General features: G+C 41.4%; 1 protein-coding gene across 1 annotated transcript in view; it reads right to left on the reverse strand.

The window, feature by feature from the left end:
- The window catches only part of TOP2A (DNA topoisomerase II alpha), a 29,395-nt gene extending 16,786 nt beyond the window's left edge, over nt 1–12,609 (reverse strand). Inside the window, exons 1-16 of the mRNA XM_054457438.2 lie at nt 12,434–12,609; nt 11,401–11,556; nt 11,084–11,174; nt 10,666–10,729; nt 8,135–8,280; nt 7,849–7,946; nt 7,411–7,623; nt 6,320–6,493; nt 6,028–6,129; nt 5,785–5,922; nt 3,174–3,312; nt 2,646–2,803; nt 2,226–2,351; nt 1,511–1,621; nt 1,262–1,367; nt 1,062–1,171 (exon numbers count right to left, since the gene is read on the reverse strand). Of these exons, the coding sequence (XP_054313413.2) occupies nt 1,062–1,171; nt 1,262–1,367; nt 1,511–1,621; nt 2,226–2,351; nt 2,646–2,803; nt 3,174–3,312; nt 5,785–5,922; nt 6,028–6,129; nt 6,320–6,493; nt 7,411–7,623; nt 7,849–7,946; nt 8,135–8,280; nt 10,666–10,729; nt 11,084–11,174; nt 11,401–11,556; nt 12,434–12,454 (1,953 nt within the window). The 5' untranslated portion in view covers nt 12,455–12,609. The remainder of the gene's footprint in view (nt 1–1,061; nt 1,172–1,261; nt 1,368–1,510; nt 1,622–2,225; nt 2,352–2,645; nt 2,804–3,173; nt 3,313–5,784; nt 5,923–6,027; nt 6,130–6,319; nt 6,494–7,410; nt 7,624–7,848; nt 7,947–8,134; nt 8,281–10,665; nt 10,730–11,083; nt 11,175–11,400; nt 11,557–12,433) is intronic.
- Nucleotides 12,610–13,887: the final 1,278 nt, after the last annotated feature.

Here is a 13,887-nt window from a genome sequence, read left to right on the forward strand (position 1 = left end):
GCTAATATTTTGTATTTTTAGTAGAGACGGAGTTTCACCATGTTGGTCAGGCTGGTCTTGAACTCCCGAGCTCAGGTGATCCACCCGCCTCGGCCTCCCAAAGTGCTGTGATTACTGGTGTGAGCCACTGCGCCCGACATTTTTTCTTTTTTTTTTTTTTTTTTGAGACAGAGTCTCGCTCTGTCGCCCAGGCTGGAGTGCAGTGGCACCATCTCGGCTCACTGCAAGCTCCGCCTCCCGGGTTCACGCCATTCTCCTGCCTCAGCCTCCGGAGTAGCTAGGATTACAGGCGCATGTCACCACGCCCAGCTAATTTTTTTTTTTTTGTATTTTTAGTAGAGACGGGGTTTCACCGTGTTAGCCAGGATGGTCTCCATCTCCTGATGTTGTGATCTGCCCAACTTAGTCTTCCAAAGTGCTGGCATTACAGGCGTGAGCCACCATGCCTGGCCTTTTTCTTTTTTTTTTTGAGATGGAGTCTCACTCTGTTGCCCAGGCTGGAGAGCAGTGGCCTGATCTCAGCTCACTGCAACCTCTGCCTCTCAGGTTCAAGCGATTCTCCTGCCTCAGCTTCCCAAGTAGCTGGGACTACAGCCGCGTGCCACCACGCCCTGTTATTTTTTAGCAGAGATGGGGTTTCACCTTGTTAGCCAGGATGGTTTTGATCTCCTGACCTTGTGATCCGCCCGCCTCAGCCTCCCAAAGTGCTGTGATCACAGGCATGAGCCACTACGCTCGGCCAATTTTCGTATTTTTAGTACAGAGGGGGTTTCACCATGTTGGACAGGTTGGTCTCCAACTCTTGACCTCAGGTGATCCATCCGCCTTGGCCTCCCAAAGTCCTAGAATTATAGGCATGAGCCACCAAGCCCAGCCAAAAATCAAAATTTTCTAAAATATCTGATTCCTTTTCTGGGATATGCTTACTGGAAACATTCTATTCTATAAAACATTCTTTTTGTTTTGATACGGAGTCTTATACAAAAATGTAAATGTTTCAACTGACTAAAGTAGTGATTTCTAAAATTAGAATGTATATATAAAATACAACTCAAACCTACCAGGCTGATAGCAGCATCATCTTCAGGACCAGAATATTTGAACTGGATACGATGTCTTTTCATATCTGCAAAGTATTCTTTAGCTTCCTTTGATGTGCTGGTGCCCAAACCTATAAAGCCAAAAATACCAAGTTCCCTCATATAGTCTTGTACAGGGTGTATAATAAAATGAGAAGTTCTGTATGGGTTTCATTACAAACCTTTGTAATATTTGACTTTCCATTTTTTATGATTTGGAGTAGAACTCTTCCATTCTTCAAATTCAGGAAGGCTATAAAATGCCATTTCTTGCTTGTTTTTAGACACCTGTGATAAAAAACAATGACTGTGGCTTTGTACACTGTGGGGTCCCCTGTATACCACTACATGTGACTGGGTTTATATGTATATCCAGGTTTGAGGAGTAGGGTCTTAAAATATCCATGACGGTATCTTAGAAATTAGCGTACCTTTACAATGGGAGTGATAAATTCCTCCAGAAAACGATGTCGCAGAAGAGAGGGCCAGTTGTGATGGATAAAATTAATCAGCAAGCCTTTGATGTGGGAACCATCTTGGTCCTAGAAAGATTTGAAAGCCAAAGTTCAAAAGAATTGTTAGGCTGGGCGTGGTAGCTAACACCTGTAATCCCACAACTTTAGGAGGCCGAGGTGGGCGGATCACCTGAGGTCAGGCATTCGAGACCAGCCTGGCCAACATGGTGAAACCCTGTCTCTACTAAAAATACAAAAATTAGTTGGGTGTGGTGGCATCCGCCTGCAATCCCAGCTACTCGGGAGGCTAAGGCAGGAGAATTGCTTGAACCCATGAGGCGGAGGTTGCAGTGAGCCAAGATTGCACCATTGCACTCCAGCCTGGGTGACAAGGGCAAAACTCCATCTCAAACAAACAAAGAATTGTTTAGAAATAAAAAAAAAAATTATGACTGACCTACTGGCAATTTGCCAAATTTTCTATGGGAATCAAAAAAGGTCTGTTCAAATCCAGACTCATTTAACCCGTATTTGCAACATACATATGATATAAGCATATCTGATTAGATGTTGATTAGAGATGATGAATAAAGCTTCTATTTAAGTAATTTATTTTCATGGCAAGAAAACAATGAAATTAAGACATGCTTAATTTAGTTGAACAATCTAAAAATTTAATAAAAAATCTGACCTGATCTGTCATAATCATTATCTTCCCATAACGAAGAGTCTTCAATGAATCTTCATCTTCATAGTTTTTCTTATACTGAAGACCCACAATCTTGATGATATTGTTAATCTCAGCATTTTCCATGATCTGAAATGGACATATACCAAAATAAGTGTCTTGTTTATAAATTTGAAAAGAACAAAGAAATTTAACAGTATATGTTGCTTGGATTTTCTTGAGCTCCAGTATTTTGAGCTATTAGCTTATAATTTACTACATCAGAAAGGTCTGTTAAAATAGGCTACAATGTACCTAATTTCTCAAAATAAGCACAAATTGTCTAAAATATATTTTAAAATGCCTAATGAGGGAATTAAATATAAGCATAAAGTCTTGTATTATAAATTAGATTTAGATTCTGAAGATAGTTTTATATTCTACCTGCTTATGAGAAGCTTCTCGAACATTGAGTATTTTTCCTCTAAGAGGGAAAACCCCATATTTGTCTCTCCCAACCACACCAAGGCCTGAAACAGCCAAAGTTTTGGCTGAATCTCCCTCAGTCAGGATAAGCGTACACTCAGTGGAGTTTCGGCCCCCTAAAATAAAAATATACAAATTAATATTAGCACATTTAGTTCAACCTCAAATATACTAACTTGAACATGCTGTTTATAGTCTTGTGATAAAACACAAATAATTTACTATATAACAAGTAAAATTATTTGTTAGGTAACAGATCATAATATAAACATTCTTGTTTTATACTCCAAAATAATCACCTCAATATTATTTATAACATGGAAACGACCTAAATGTTCCATAATAGGAAATGGGTCGATTTTTAACAAGTTATTCTGTTGAATATAGTTATTCTGTCAAGGGAAAAATAAATATCCGTGATATGCCATTAATGAATAAAATAACAACTATAAGACTTAAAGTTTGGAAACATTATTAAATATATACCTGCATCATTGGCATCATCGAGTTTGGGAATTCCCTTGATTCTATTATGTTTTACAGCTGAACACTTCTTGTTTAACTGGACTTGGGCCTTAAACTTCACCCAGTTTAGTATGCTTTCTACAATACCACAGCCAATTGCCTGAAAACGAGAAGATTCATATTAGGGATCATATTAGGGAAGAAGGGATCTATCAGAAATCTAGAATACAAATGAGCCTTAATAAAAATAAAAATGATTCAAAAATTAAAAAGATGTAGAACAATAATTTCTGGATAGAGGGTGGCACATCTTCCCATGTCAGGGTATCACCACTGAGGGAGCTGCTCCTTTTGGTTCATTCGTTCAATAAATATTTACTATATACTTATATTGTGCTAGCACTGAGCTACTTGTTGGAGATATAGTGGTTAAAACAAATTAGGCCAGGCACGGTGGCTCACGCCTATAATCCCAGCACTTTAGGAGGCCAAGGTGGGCAGAACACCTGAGGTCAGGAGTTTGAGACCAGCCTGGCCAACATGGCGAAACCCCATCTCTACTAAAAATACAAAAATTAGCTGGCGTGGTGGCAGGCACCTGTAATTCCAGCTACTCGGGAGGCTGAGGCAGGAGAATCGCTTGAACCCAGGAGGTAGAGGTTGCAGCGAGCCAAGATCGCACCACTGCACTCCAGCCTGGGTGACAAAAGTGAAACTCCGTCTCAAAAAAAAAAACAAACAAAAGGTAGCCAGGAATGGTGGTGGTGAGATGGCTGTAATCCCAGCTGCTTGGGAGGCTGAAGCAGGAGAATTGCTTTAACCTGGGAGGCGGGGGTTGCAGTGAACTGAGATCAAGCCACGGCACTCCAGCCTGGGAAACAGTGAGAAGCTGTCTCAAAAAAAAAAAAATTAAAAATAAATAAATAAATAAAATTAGACACAAATAAAACAAACTGAGACACTTGTCCTCATCAAGTTTAAGACACAACATAGAAGACAGACATAGCTGGGTGCAGTGGCTCACGCCTGTAACCAAAGCACTTTAGGAGGCCGAGGATGGTGGATCAAGTGAGGCCAGGAGTTCAAGACCAGCCTGGCCAACATGGTAAAACCCCATCTCTATTAAAAATACAAAAATTAGCTGAATGTGATGGTGCATGTCTGTAATCCCAGCTACTCAGGAGGCTGGAGAATCCCAGCTACTCAGGAGGCAAGGAGAATCGCTTGAACCTGGGAGGCAGAGGTTGCAACGAGCCGGAATTACGTTACTGCACTGTAGCCTGGGCAACACAGCAAGACTCTGTCTCAAAAAAAAAAAAAAAAAGACCAGGCACAGTGGCTCATGGCTGTAATCCCAACACTTTGGAAGGCTGAGATGGGTGGATCATTTGAGATCAGAAGTTTGAGACCAGCCTGATCAACATGATGAAACCCTGTCTCTACTGAAAATACAACAACAAACAAATTAGTCAGGCATGGTGATGCACGCCTGTAATCTCAGCTACTCTGGAGGCTGAGGCAAGAGAATCACTGAAACCCAGGAGGTGGAGGTTGCAGTGAGCTGAGATCGTGCCACTGCATTCCAGCCTGGGCAACAGAGCGAGACTCCGCCTAAAAAAAAAGACAGAAATAAAATAAGTTACAGTGTTATAAGTGTTATGGATAAGCAAAAAGTTTGCTAATAAGGTATGTTCAATATTATATTGGAACCAACTTAGGTGGGGGGAAGGGTAGAAAGTAAAGGCTTTCCTGAGGAAAGGACAAGACCTAAAGTAGCCAGGTGAAAAGGATGTATTTCATGCAGAGGGATTAGCATGTGAATAAACTCTGAGGAGGGGAAGAGCACTGTGCTTTTCAGTAATTTAAAAGCAACAGGACAATATAGGAAAAACTGGCACTGAGATGAGTTGGAGAAGTAGGTGTAATTAGATTACAGCAGATCTTTCTTGTTGGCCAAATTATGGAATTTGGACTTTCCCTGAGTGGAAGTCATTGAAAGATTTCAAATGAGAGTGAAGACAAAAATGTGTTTTAACACAAAAGTCACTCAAAAGCATTGCAAGGAAAGGACTTAACCAGTATGAAGGTTAAGAACCTATTGCAGTAAACCAAAAAAGAGATAATGGTGAGAAGCTACTGTGGCATCCAAGAGATGATTCTTATTGATTGGATTAGAGAGGAGGGGAAATAAAGGAAGGCTCCCAGCTTTCTTGTTTATACAACCTAGAGGTTGGTTGGGGCTTTTTACTAAGATAGGAAGTTGTTTTTTTGTTGGAGAGTGGGGGGCTGCTTGTATGGGCAAATCAGTGAGTATGGAGGTAACGAATTTAATTTTGGATGTGTTGATTGAGAGCAAGTCTTAGGCATTTAAGTGAGGGTGTTTGTTAAACAGCTAGATTAATTCAAAAGTGATCTAAGCTTAATGGTGAAATGTAATTGGGAAATACTGAAATATAGACGGTAATTAAGTCTTTGGTAAATCAGTTAAAGAAAAGCCCTTTTTACTTCCTTTTCAGATTGGGAAGACTTGGAGAAGCGCACTATGAGAAGAATCATTGTTTCTGCAGAGCTGAGAAGCGCAATGGAAAATAAAGTCAGGTGTTTCTATTTTTACTTCCCTCTAAGTACTCACAGCTTTGATAAATTTTTCACTCAATTGGCATGTTGATCCAAAGCTCTTGGGTTGTAAAGTCATGTTTTCTTTTGTCTGAGAGTCAAAGGTTGGGTTTTCAATTAAGGCATTTACAAAAATCCACATGTGATTTTTCACCTGCAATAAAAGTTGATATTAAGTCACTAAAAATGTACTCATGCTTTATTTATAGCCTCTCTTCTTCCTTGACTTTAGAAAAAGAAAACTGCCAAAAGCACATACCTGATGTGCTTTTACTGCAACACCACCCTTGTTCTTCTTCTTCACAACATCAACAAGTTTAGTCACAATCTGATCAGCTACATAATCAACATGTCTGCCACCCTAATAAGGAAAAATACCAAACCGTAAAACTCAGTATCCTCAAAATTATAATAATCAAACATTAAAAAACTAATTTAACCTCCTTTATACTAAGCTAGCCCAATATTCAAGTCCACTTTATATATTAAAAACAATAAGAACACATATATGTAAAGATAAATCATGATTAATAATTTAAGAATAAAATTACCTTGGATGTAGCAATGCTGTTGACAAAGCTAATTTGCTGAAAGCCTTTTTCACTCATAGTTAAACACACTTCCCACCTGTGGTTTACTTGTTCATGTATTACTTTCAAGGAGTTACCAGTTTCATCCAACTTGTCCTTCAAATACATGTCCACATAACTACGAAATCCTTTTACCTGTACAGGAATTACAGGTAATAGTATTATGAAAGTTATTAAAAAATAGGTTCAATGATAGACTATGAGAACTTTCCAAAACCAATGCAATGGTGTTCACTGATAGGCATAAGGGAATGGTCATTAAAGGACAGGCCGAGGTGGGTGGATCACTTGAGCCCAGGAGTTCAAGACCAGCCTGGGCAACATAGTGAGATCCCCACCTCTATTAAAAAGAAAAAAAAAATTAGCTGGGCATGGTGGTGCTGCCTGCATTTCCAGCTACTCCAGAAGCTGAGGTGGGATGATTGCTTGAGCCTGGGAGGTCCAGGCTGTAGTGAGCCGTGATTGCATCACTGTACTCCAGCCTGGGTGACACGAGAGGTTATCAAGAAAAGAAAAAAAAAAAGTAAAATAAAAAAAGGACATGAAATATTTATTTTAGGTGTTTCTTTGAGAAAGAAATTCCTTCAGTAAGTTTAAAATGAGCTGATTAAAAAATGTGGCATACCATTCTCAAGAACATATGTGAGAAGTGGTAAGAAAATACATACGGTTGGGCCAGGTGCGGTGGCTCATGCCTGTAATCCCAGCACTTTGGGAGGCCAAGACGGGTGGATCACGAGGTCAGGTGTTCGAGACCAGCCTGGCCAACATAGTGAAACCCTGTCTCTACTAAAAATACAAAAAATTAGCCAGGCGTGGTGGCAGGCACCTGTAATCCCAGCTACTTGGGAGGCTGAGGCAGGAGAATTGCGTGAACCTGGGAGGCGGAGGTTGCAGTGAGCCGAGATCGTGCCACTGCACTCCAGCCCAGGCAACAGTGAGACTCTGTCTCAAAAAAAAAAAAAAATATGGGAAGGGAAAAAAATTCAATTTTGCACTTGACGATGATTACAAAATCCCTTAGTATCCTTAACATCCAGGAAAATACTCACTGGCAGTTTATTTCCATTAAGAAAGACTTTGACATCTTTGGTGGATCCAGCAATATCATATGCTCTTCTGACCATTAGTGCAACAATATCTTTGTCCAGGCTTTGCATTTTAAACTTAGACAAATCAGGCTGAAAGGTGATACATGTATAATCTTCTCCATTGAAGGGCTTGAGTTCCATCTCACCAGCTCTCCCCATATTATCCATCCATGTCTATGAAAGTAAAGAATAGGAAAGATGAAAAATTCAAGTCATCTCACAAACTGGAAGTAAATAACATAAATTTATGAGTCCTAATAACCTAATATATGCTTATGAATAATCTTCCATACTTCAATAGCTTATAAATTATGTTAAATTAAACTGATCATTAATGCCATTATAAATGGCTATACTACTACCATTTATCATTAAGGTACAAGACACTTATTTACTTGCCTGTTTGAACATTTTCTTGTATTCTCTACTGGCTGTTTCCACCGTAAATTTGGTACTGAATATGTTACACAATTTGGCTCCATAGCCATTTCGACCACCTGGGCAAATAAATATGGAACACTATTTTATTGTTACTATCTCATTGACAGCTTTATTTCTTAATCACTGGCAGAGCTATTCAATTATAGAGATTTATTTCCATATCTTTAACCCTCATGCCACAGACAGTCATTTAAAATACATATATTTTTAGTAACAAATATGTTATTTCCCCTCAATACTCTACCTGTCACTTTCTTTTCATCATCATCATAGTTACTAGAAGTTAGGAGCTGTCCAAATATGAGAGCTGGGACATACATCTTTTCAACTTTATGTTCAACAACAGGAATACCTTTTCCATTATTCCATATACTAATTAAATTGTTTTCCCTAAGAAAACAAGATTGAAAATTGTATTGTACAACAGATTAAACAAATGCTTAACATTTAAAAATATTTAAATACTATTATTTCTAAAATATGTATACTCAGGCTGGGCGCGGTGGCCTGTGCCTGTAATCCCAGCACTTTGGGAGGCTGAGGAGGGAGGATCACTTGAGGCCAGGAGTTCTGGCCAACATGTTGAAACCGTCTCTACTAAAAATAAAAAAAATTAGCCAGGCATGGTAGCGCATGCCTGTGATTCCAGCTACTTGGGAGGCTGAGGCAGGAGAATTGCTCAAAGTGTTGGGATTATAGATGTGAGCCACCACGCCCAGCCCTCAATTTTTTTGGCACTTTTCATATATACCTTCTGAAATTCAGCAGGAACAACATTTCCCACCATGCTTAGTTCCTGACATTCCTGAAATAGGAGTCAAGAGGAAAAAAAAACCTTTTCCAACACCTGAATAGACACTGATAATGTTGAAAAAATACAAAATTTTAAAATGTTAGGATAAACAGAGGGAAATGATTTATGCCCAATGGAAAGAAAAGGACAATCTGGAAACATTATTATACACCACTCCCACTCCTTTTTTGAGACAGCATCTCGCTCTGTCACCCAGGCGGTAGTGCAATGGCAGGATCACAGCTTACTGCAGTCTTGACCTCCTGGGCTCAAGCAATCCTCCCATTTCAGCCTCCTGAATAGCTGGGACTACAGGCGTCCATCACCACACCTGGCTAATTTTTAAATTTTTTGTAGAGTTGAGGGTCTCACTATGTTGCCCAGGCTGGTCTCAAACTACTACTGGGCTCAACTGATCCTCCCACCTTGGCCTCCCAAAGTGCTGGGATTACAGGAGTGAGCCATCATGCCTATTATACCCCTTTCAAGAGGATCATCTATACATCTCTTGTTCCCACTCAACAAAGTACATAAAAACAGGCTGGGCGCAGTGGTTCACGCCTGTAATCCCAGCAATCCCAGCACTTTGGGAGGCTAAGGCCGGCAGATCACTTGAGGTCAGGAGTTTGAGACTAGCCTGACCAACATGCAGAAACCCCATCTCTACTAAAAAAAATACAAAATTAGCCAGGCATGGTGGTGTGCGCCTGTAATCCCAGCTACTCTGGAGGCTGAGGCAGGAGAATTGCTTGAACCCAGGAGGTGGATGTTGCGGTGAGCCGAGATCATGCCACTATGCCACTGAACTCCAGACTGGGCAACAAGAGCAAAACTCCAAAAAAAAAAAAAAAAAAGAAAAACAATATCAATCATAAACTGCCTTGCTCTCAAATAAAATGCTGAAAACTTATTTGAACTTATTTCAGTTATTTTAAGTTAATTCTTGGATGGTAATATATTTTAGTTAATAACTAGATATACATTATGGTTCTTATTCTACATAGTACTTATTATCTATAAAAAAACTAATTAAAATTAGCTCAACTTTTTTTTTTTGAGTCTTGCTGTGTCACCCAGGCTGGAGTGCAGTGGTGCAATCTCGGCTCACCGCAAGCTCCACCTCCCGGGTTCACGCCATTCTTCTGCCTCAGCCTCTCGAGTAGCTGGGACTACAGGTGCCCAACACTACACCCGGCTAATTTTTTGTATTTTTAGTGGAGACAGGGTTTCACCGTGTTAGCCAGGATGGTCTTGATCTCCTGACCTTGTGATCCGCCCACCTCGGCCTCCCAAAGTGCTGGGATTCCAGGTGTGAGCCACTGTGCCTGGCCCTAGCTCAACATTTTTTAAAGACTATGATATTGAGTCCTTAGGAAAATCCAGTTATACTTTGTCATAATCAATCAGACTAACAAAAAAGCGAAATAAGCACCCTGATCACCCACAAAGGGACACCCCGCATTTATAAACAGAAATGTCAGATCAAATTATTCTCTACCACCACCTACTGGTTTACTGTTTGAATAGCATCATGAGAAAAAGTTAAAACTCCAGATGCCAGAATACTTAAAGCAATTACTGAAGGTGCTTGCTCAAATATTTAGGGATTAGGTGTCATAAGTCCTGTAATTTATTTTGAAATGATCCAGAGCAAATAGGCCGTGTGCCATGGCACACACCCATAATGCCAACACTGGAGGATTGCTTCAGGCCAGGAGTTCTAAGACCAGCCCAGGCAAAATAGCGAGACCCCTTCCTCTAAAAATATTAACTAATTAAAAAAAAGATGGAGAAAATATGGAAAAATGTTGGCAACTGTTGGATCCAGGTGGTGGGTATCCATAGGTTTTTCATTTTAGCATTCTGCTTTTGTGTACTTTTGTGAAATTCTGTTTAGGAAAAGCCAACTTCACCAGTAATCAAAATACGTGCAACTAACAATAGCAACGAGCTACATAACAAAAACTAAGCAAAAGACGTACGGATCAATTGTGACTCTAATACAAGACATTTTTGGGTCCCTTTGTTTGTTGTCCGCAGCATTAACTGAAAGAAAATAAAATATACATTTGTAAGAAATTAGTGTTTTAAAAAACATTCTGTAACTCTAAGTAAGATATAGAAAAAAAAGTTCTCAAACAGCACAGGAGTGGCATTAACAAGGTGTTAATTTAGCAATTTTTGTCCATAGTACTGTTTCTAGGAGAAAGCTCAACCTCCTGGGCTCCAGGAAACGACCTCACCTTTATCAACTAATTGAAATGACAGGAGCCCTGGCTACAGCAGGTTTGGTAGAAATGATACTTTTTGTTTTTACTTTTATATTCTTTTAATTTTTATTTGGAATGATACTTCTTACGAAAGATTTGACCAGATCTTTATATTAAAGGATTTACTCACCTAGAATCTCATCAAAGATTTTGTACAAACCAGGAACAAAAGTGACTTCCCTATAGTTAATGCCAACATCTTCATCGTAAACCCACATTTGCTAGAAATAAGGCAAAGAAATACTGTTATTTTTACTCTCTATTCATCGTTCTGTTATCATGATTACTGTAAAGTCTTCATATTAAGTATTTCCATATTTAGGCCAGTTCCAGTGACACTAAGTACATGAGAGGTACAGAAAGGTCACACTCAGTACATGAAAGGTACAGAAAGAAGAGTATCCATTTCAACTACTAGGTAACTGCCTTTGATGAGCTTGATTTTACCTGGGTCACTAATTCCACAGAACCAATGTAGGTGTCTGGGCGGAGCAAAATATGTTCCAATTGTGTTTTCTTTTGATAGATTCTTTCAACAGACAGTCTTTTCTTAGCATCTTCATTTTTCTTTATTTTGTTGACTTGCATATTTTCATTTACAGGCTAGCAATTAAAAAAAAAAAGAGAGAAAGAAAGGGGGTTTTTAATCATAAGTTTACCCCAAACTAGGAACAAAATGCCTAACATAGTGAGATGTCAACACACATTGCAATCTGTTAGTAGGCAGTGGTGGAGTTGACAGTTTTGTACAAACAGGACAATTTAAATTCGCGGCGGCCAGGTCCCCAGGTGTCAGGTTAAACAGACACATATTATCTCACCAAGTGGGTCTGTCTGGAAACCTCTTTTCTTGAGCAATGTGGTAGATGTCATCAATAAAATACACCCACTTCTTTCAGTTCCTGCATACATTATTTACCGAGTGCCTATTATTATAAATTATTTACGGTGTCCCGAGCACACGACACCGTAAATAATTCTAGTTGGGCAGCAGCAGTTTGGGCGGCTATCCGTTCAATCCCTTGGCCACCTGAGCGTTGTGAACTCAGGAAGAGGGCGCTTTTGGAAGCTGGCCAGCTGCTCTAGAGAAACACTGTGCCAGGCTCTGCCCTTTCCAAGATCGGGGACATTCAAGACCGTTTTCAAGCAGAGGGCAGGAGGCGAAAGCATCTGTACGCGCGACTCAATAACGTCGCACCCGCGCCGCTGTAACATGGATCCACTACGGGACCAACGGACTCCTGCCCCTAGAAACAGGGCAACGACGCACGACACCCTGGAAGCCGGGTCATACTTCACTACTAGCACCAGAAGGGGCTTCCGCCTCTCCACGATTACCCTGGAACCGGGAAATGGAGAATATGGGCTCCCAAGCCGGTCGCCGGCCTGACCGCAGCCCCGGAGCTTCACCCGTCACGGGCGGCCAGAGATGCCCGGGCCGCGCTGAGGCTCCACCTCCAGTCCCTCCCGCGAGCCGTACCTGCAATGGTGACACTTCCATGGTGACGGTCGTGAAGGGGCTCGAGAACCCTGAAAGCGACTAAACAGGCAGGACCCCACGAGACCACCCCCGACCAAGCCGCTTCTCCACAGACGCGCGTCGGTTAGGAGAGCTCCACTTGAACCTTCCTTTAGCCCGCCCGAAGCAGACCAGCCAATCCCTGACTCGCTCTCACCGTCCCCGTCCAGAAGAACCAATCGTAGCTTGTCTTTTATATCCACCTATGAACGGCTGAGTTGGCCGGGGTTTGTTTGAATAAACCAATCAGACTAGGGAGGCGGGACTAGAGGGGTTTCAAAAGGCACCACTCGGCGTCATAGCTGAGAGATTGACAGGGAGTCTGGCCAATGAAAAGGGCTCACTTGTTTTCTCTTGCGGAAAGCTTGGAAGAGATGGGCTTTGGGAGCGGGAAGGGGTTGCCTGAGGCAAAGGTGTGCAGGTGAAAAGCAAAGGATGTTTATTTTCCAGGAACTGCCAATCTATTTAAGATCCCTGAAATCTAAAAACTGTCCTCTGTTCTGACGTTGTTAGCGAGGGGAATGGGAGCCTTAGCTTCGTTTTCCTGAGGAAACTGAGTGCTGGCTTTCTGGACAGGAAGCCTGGCTGCTTGGTTGAAGCGAACAGATTCTGGCCTCAACCCCGCCCCCTTTACCCTCGAATTTATTTTTCAAAGAAATAAAAGTAGGCTGTGTGCGGTGGCTGGAGTCTGTATTCGCAGCACATTGGGAGGCCGAGGCGGGAGGATCGCTGGAGCCTAGGAGTTGGAGACCAGCCTGGGCAACATAGCGAGACCCCGTCTCTACCCAAAAAGGAAAAAAAAATAGCCGGGCGAGGCGTCACACGCCTGTAACTCCAGCTCTGGAGGCTGAGGAGGGAGGATCACTTGAGCCCTGGAGATCAGAGATCGAGGCGCCTTGAACCGTGATCGCTCCAATGCACTCCAGCCTGAGTGACAGAGCGAGGCCACCTCAAGAGATAAATACATATATAAATAAATAATAAAAATAATTAAAAGTGCTACAGTTGTGGTTTGGGGGTTCCATATAATGGAAAGATGTAGACAGGCTTTGCAAAATGGAGGGCAGCATTCAGGTCCCCAGTAGAGCAGCGCTGGACTGCAACTGGTAAATCGAAAGGGATAACTTGTGGTTGTAGCCTCTTGAGCTGAGGGTGGGCTCAGCCATCCGGGGCTGAAACCTTTTCCGCAGCCAGCTGGCCAGATGCCCTCCGACTGGCTACTTTCGTTCACCTCCGTGAACCCTGCAGTCCAGAACAGCTGTTCCAATTTGACAAGGAAATGCCAAGACTGAAGCTTTTTTGTTTGTTTGTTTTTTCGTTGTTGCTTTTTTTTTTTTTTTTTTTGAGATGGAGTCTCACTCTGTCGCCCAGGCTGGAGTGCAATGGCGCGATCTAGGCTCACTGCAACCTTCACC

The sequence above is a fragment of the Pongo pygmaeus genome, chromosome 19 (genome assembly GCF_028885625.2).
Source record: "Pongo pygmaeus isolate AG05252 chromosome 19, NHGRI_mPonPyg2-v2.0_pri, whole genome shotgun sequence".
NCBI lineage: Eukaryota > Metazoa > Chordata > Mammalia > Primates > Hominidae > Pongo > Pongo pygmaeus.